General features: G+C 61.2%; 1 protein-coding gene across 1 annotated transcript in view; it reads left to right on the top strand.

The window, feature by feature from the left end:
• Positions 1 to 6072, top strand: part of CROCC2 (ciliary rootlet coiled-coil, rootletin family member 2) — an 81666-nt gene that overhangs the window by 59443 nt on the left and 16151 nt on the right. The window contains 5 exon segments of the mRNA XM_017860653.1: positions 3 to 125; positions 127 to 319; positions 552 to 736; positions 1674 to 1794; positions 2463 to 2596. Of these exon segments, the coding sequence (XP_017716142.1) occupies positions 3 to 125; positions 127 to 319; positions 552 to 736; positions 1674 to 1794; positions 2463 to 2596 (756 nt within the window).

Genomic DNA, 6072 nt, shown 5'->3' on the forward strand with positions numbered 1-6072 from the left:
CGCCAGGGGAGGCCCATGGACAGCGGCTCCAGGAGCCCTCCATGAGAGCCTGTGGGGCTGAGCAGCCCTCCGTGCAGAGCATGCATAGTGTCACCAGGAAGCTGCAGGAACCAGCGGTCGTGGCTGGATGCTCTCCAGGCTCGCCTGGACCAGGCCTGGTCCCGAATCCACAAGCCGGAGGAACTGGCCCAGGCTGAGGGTGCAAGGCGGGACGCGGAGGCCCAGCTGGGCCGGCTGTGCTCCACACTCCGCCGGGGCCTGGGGCTCTGGAGACAGAGCCCATGGGTCTCCCCGGAGCAGCCTGGTTCCACCACCAAAGGTCAGAATCCTCAGTGGAGACAGGCTGGCCCCTGTCCCAGCTCAGTTCCTGGCCTGGGCACCTCTCTTTCAGGCCTCGCAACTTGCACAGTGAGGGACTTGGACAGGCAATTGTAGGAGCCTGCGACTGGCTCCTCAATCTCCCATGGCTGGGGCAGCAGAGAGGAAGGGGGAAGGGCGAGTATCTGTCACTGTGTTCCTGCCCACAACCTTTCCGCTGTCACCTCCCACAGGCTCCGACGGCTCCCAGGCTCTCCCTGGGCACCAGGGTGCCAGCCCCCCAGCTAGGCCCCACTCGCCCCTCCGATGGCCCTCGCCTACACCCGGAGGCCGCAGCTCAGAGCTTGTGGATGTGGCCACTGTGCAGGACGTCCTGCGGGACTTTGTGCAGAAGCTCCGGGAAGCCCAGCGGGAGCGGGTAATGGGGGCTGGGGTCCTCCCACCCACGGCGGCACCCCCTGGGGGTCTCTGGGAAGAATACCTGCTGTCCACCCATCCGCACGTCCCTGGGTCTCAGGGTCAGTGTCCAGGCTATCCTGTTTGTTGTGCTAAACACCAGTACCACCACGGCCCCCAAACCCAAGTGCCTCGGGTGGCTGGGGGCTGCCCCTTTCCTCAGACCAGGCTGAAAAGCCCCTAGAGCCAGGCCCTGCTGCGACACCCACCAGGGCCCAGGGCAGGGCATTCTGCAGCTCATGCCACCCCTGAAGAGCTCCCAGGGCAAGTGCAGGACAGAGCCAGCTCCCCTCAATGCTCCCGCAGACCCCTCCTGTGGGGCCAAGCTCCCCAGGGGCTGCTCCTGGCTTCAGGGCTCCCACAGAACCACCCGTGAGCGGCCCCTTCCCAACTCGCTGGGTGACAGTGGGCAGGGGACTCTGGTGGGCAGGACTGTGGGAAAAACAGAGGCAGGCCCTGAGCCCTGGCCGGGGTCCTCCGTGCACACTCGTTCCCTTCGGACCCACCTTCCCACCGCTGCCAGCCCCAGGGGGCAGGGTCCCGTCTGCACTCAGCCCCAAGTCCTGCCGGGGCAGCCCCTGCCGGTCCCCCGACCACAGGCTGTGGGCCACCACCTGGCAGCTTTCCCACACCACACCTGTGCTTGAAACCTGGACCCTTCAGGCCCAGCCCCAGTGGGCACCTCCACCTCCTCAGGCCTGCAGGTCAGCTCAGCTTCCCTGTGGGACCACCTTCACCACACCTTCCCTGAGCCCACGACCCGCCCCACCCACTGCCCTGCCCTGCACACCACAGGCTAGACTGTGAGCGGCCCCAGCTGGCCCCGACCCTCTAGCAGACACCTCGGCCCTCCACCCGCCCGCTGGGCTGCCCTCACTGACCTCAGTCCTTCTGCCCAGGACGACTCCCGTGTCCAGATGGCAACCCTGAGCAGCCGGCTGAGCGAGGCAGAGTGCAGGTGTGCCCGGGCCCAGAGCCGTGTGGGGCAGCTGCAGAAAGCCCTGGCTGACGCGGAAGAAGGTGACCTCCCTTGCCCTGCCCCGACCACCCTGGGAGTGGCACCACCATGTCCCCACTGCTGCCAGCTATAAGCTTTCAGCCCCTGGGTGGGAAGGGAGCCTGGGGACAACACCCAAACCACCAGGCCTGGCGAGGCTGGGCCAGTACTTGGCATCAGAGTTCTCAGCAGTGACTTCCCCAGAACAGAGGAGTGACGTCCACAGGCCCCTCAGGGCCCTCCCGATCTGGCCCCCAGCATCCTCTGCACCCCTGCCCCACCCTGGCCTCCTGCAGTTCCCACTGGGGGCCTTTGCCGGGGCTGTGCCCTCTGCCTGGCACCCTCTCCCCCAGACAGCCATGAGGCTCTCCCCGGACAGGTCCTGCCCCTTATCACCCCCTCAGAGAGGCCCCTTCCTTCTGCCCCCCACTGCCTCACACACACAAGTTTCTCTGCTTATTGCCCCCTTAATTAAAGGAAAGAGGCAGGAGGGAAGGATGGGTGGGGAGGAGGTCCAGAGTCCAGACACAGGAAGCTGGACCCTGGGACCGCCCCTGGACCCTTGAGCTGTGAGGATGGACCCACACCCCCACGTGGGAGCCAGTCACTCAAGTCCACAGAGCCTCGCATTGCCTGCCTGTGACCTGGGAGAGGCGTGGGAGCCCCTCGAGCCACCCTGCTTGCCCCACAGCCCGGCGCCGGGTGGAGGGTGCTCTGAGTAGCACCCGGGCAGCGCGTGCCCTGCAGAAGGAGGCGCTCCGCAGGCTGGAGATGGAGCACCTGGCGAGCATGCGTGCAGCAGGCCAGGAGAAGCGGCGGCTGCAGGTGGGGCAGGCGGCAGGGTGGGTCCCAGGTGGGGCACAAAAACAAGGCCTCTTGGTCACCCTCACACCCTGCAGGGAATTCCACAGGGTCGGGAGGTGGGAGGGGGGGTCTGCAAGGGCTTCTTTGGGTGTTCAGGGCTGGAGCCAGTGGGCCAGCCCAGCGGGGCCCTGGGGCAGAGGTGCAGGCTGGGTTGTGGCAGGCAGCTTTGGGGTCATCAGGACTGGGGCTGTCCTTAGCAGAGCTGTCTTTAAAGTGGTTCTAGCCCTTGTTTTACAGATTGGGAAAACTGAGGACTTGGCCCTGGGAGCGCAGCGCCCCAAGTCCAGGCCCTTCCTTCTTGCTGAGGCCACACTGGCAGGCATGGGGTGGCCCTGGCCCAACCTTGGGGCTCTTTATGGGGTCACATGTCCTGCTCCAAGACCACTTTTCATTCTGTGTCACTCAGACACAGAAGGGGTGTCTCAGGAAGGGCTGAAGTCAATATCCCTACACGCCAGGCTTTGTGCTGGGGAGGTGGCCGCTGGGTCTGAGGTTTTCAGGTGAGGAGCCTGGGCCTGGAAATGGAATGGCCAGGCCGGAGTGGATGGAGGCCTGGCCCAGGCCTTGGTTCTCAGTGCTGGTGGGGAGCCCCAGGCCCAGCCCAGCCCCACAGGTCCAAACAGCCCCTGGGGTGTCCTGAGATTCTCTTGTCAGGACTGGACCAGGGGACAGCTGTTCCGCTCCAGAGCGCTCCCTTGCAGGCCCCAGCGGCCAGGGAAGAGCGTGTCTGGCTGAGGTTCCCCAGGGCAACTGCCCCCAGGCGTCCCCCAACCCATTCTGGAAAGAGGCAGCCCGCACAGTGCAGAGGGGACAGGGCACAGAGATCGGGGAGCCACCCCTCTCCAAGTGTCCCTCCAATGAGGGAGGCCTGGGTGAGCTATCAGGAGGGACAGCCCTGCAGGTTGGCAGAAGGGGCCGCAAGGGCAGCCGGCCAGGCCTCGACCCCGAGGTCAACTGCAGAAGCCACCTGTGGTCCACGCGGGGCTCAGCCGGGGAGCCTGGTGGCCCTCAGAGGCCCCCAGAGGGCTGTTAGCACTCAGACTAGCAGGCAGGCCCTGAGTCCCCCAAAGGCCCTGAGCCTCTGAGGAGGTGGCTCCTGCAGGGGAGAGGGGAGGGGCAGAGAGCAGAGACCAGGCTGCAGAGAGCAGGGTCCTCATTAGCCAGAAGCTTGGAAATTTCTGCTTTGGAAAGACCCCTCCGGTGGCAGCTGCTGGGGCAGGAAGACTAGAGACGTCTGCGGAAAGACCCAGGTGGCCTGGCCAGGGATGGGGTCAGGACTTGTGAGATGCCCAGGAGGTGGGGGGACCTAACAAGTCAGGGGACCTGGAGCGGGCTGAGCCAGGCCAAGCTCAGCCTTTCATTTTATACGTATAGTCACATGTATGCCTCCCACATGCGTTCAGAAATAACGTCCTCTGTTCACAGGTTACACATTTTGAAACAGGCCTTCTATTTTATTTTATTTTTTGAGATGGAGTCTCGTTCTGTCACCCAGGCTGGAGTGCAGAGGCACCATCTTGGCTCACTGCAACCTCCACCTCCCAGGTTCAAGCGATTCTCCTGCCTCAGCTTCCCAAGTAGCTGGGATTACAGGCACCTGCCATCACACCTAATTTTTTGTATTTTTAGTAGAGACAGGTTTCGCACCATGTTGGCCAGGCTGGTCTTGAGCTCCTGACCTTAAAGGGTCTGCCCACCTCGGCCTCCCAAAGTGCTGGGATTACAGGCGTGAGCCACCGTGCCCAGTTCTGAAAGAGACCTTGAAGTCAACCTTTACAAATGCATTATTCAAATAGGCCACATTTGATCCAGTTCCTGAATTTATCAAAGCTAAGGATGATGTGTTGAATTTTCCCACTACAATTCTTTTTGTCAATGTCTCCTTTTATTTCCAAGGGTATTTGACTTCTAGATTTCTTGACTCTTCGAATTTGAAGTTTCTTAGTTAAGTTTTCCTGAGTGGCCTGCATGTCCTGTGACTGCTGTTTGTCTTCCTCTTGGCCTCTGCTTTTTTGGTGTTTGTGTTTTCAACCTTCATTTCATCGGCCTGGCTTTGGTTTCAATCCCACCTTAGTGTCTCTGCCTCTGCTGGGGGAATTTGTCCCACGTAGAAGTTTTGTGGTAACCCATGCTCTGTTTTTCCTTAGGCTGCTGATAGGACACTTTCTCCTTTCCGTGTGTCTTTCCTGCCTGTCCTGTTTTGCATGGTAGGGATGATTGGTTCATCCTCTTTTCCCTTAGCATTTGCATCCAGGGCCTCTTATGGCTGGCCCAGGACAGCACCCTGCCCCTCCGGCAACCGTGCCCTTAGCATTTGCATCCAGGGCCTCTTATGGCTGGCCCAGGACAGCACCCTGCCCCTCCGGCAACCGTGGGTCTCGTCCCTTCCCTCCCCAACTGCACTGCTTCCACCTGTGTCCTAGGAGCTAAGACTTTTGTTTCTTAGAACTTCCTGCTCTGGACACTCCCCTTTTCCAAACCTGCCCCCCAGGGGGGCTCTGGGCTCTCCTGCCTGTAGGCTGAACTTCTCTTGGTGTGTGCGGACCCCAGGGCTGTCTACCCACAGCAGCCCATACCTGGTGCACTACTTTTTGCAACAAATTACTGAAGACTTAACCCCACTTTTGAGCCCCCAGTCCCATGGGTGAGAAGCCTGGCATGGTGTGACTGGCATCTCCCCTCTGGGTCTCACAGTCATGGGGTGGGCTGGGCCACCCAAGGCCCCAGGGAAGAGTTCTCCTCTGGGCTCATCCAGGTGCTTCCGGGGGCATCCTGGCTCATCCCAGCATGGTGAGTCCAGCTCCTTGCGTTGTCAGGCTGAGCCTCATTTCTGGGCGGTCAACCAAGGGCTCCCCACTCCTAGCCCAGGGCTTCCTCGGCTGCCTCACAGGGTGGCAGCAGCGCCTGCACCCCACGCCGCCCGTCTCCACGTGCCTCACACCTCACGGCTCCCTTCCGCCGACACCCGAGGGCGTGCGTGAGTGGCTGAGGCCCACCTGGGTGGTCACCCTTTGCTTAACTCAGAGTCAACTATTCGCGTCCACAAAGTCCCCTGGCCTGAATCCAATGTAATCACAGGATAACGTCGGGGCCAGAGCTCATGGGGCCCTCTGAGGGCTCTGCCTGCCACATGGGTCCAAGCAACGTGTTACCAGCTTTGGTGAACTCCGTGCCTCTGGTATGATGGCTGGGGCCGCTCATGTCATCTCTCCTGGAGGGGCCTGGTTTTCGTTTGATTCTGGACTCCTTGTTTGCCTCTGAGCTTGAGTTCAGATGGGTTCAAGAAATGTGCGGATTCCCTGGGTTCTTTGTGTTTTTCTTAGGACTCTTTCCAGAGCGGCAGCCAGAGGCCTCCATGTCTTTGAAATTAAAAAATGTCACCAAAATGTGGGCATGTCGGCCCCTTTCATTATTTTTACCTACCCTGGCAAGCCCTC

This window comes from Rhinopithecus bieti, unplaced genomic scaffold (genome assembly GCF_001698545.2).
Source record: "Rhinopithecus bieti isolate Rb0 unplaced genomic scaffold, ASM169854v2 scaffold_56246, whole genome shotgun sequence".
In the NCBI taxonomy this organism is placed as follows: domain Eukaryota; kingdom Metazoa; phylum Chordata; class Mammalia; order Primates; family Cercopithecidae; genus Rhinopithecus; species Rhinopithecus bieti.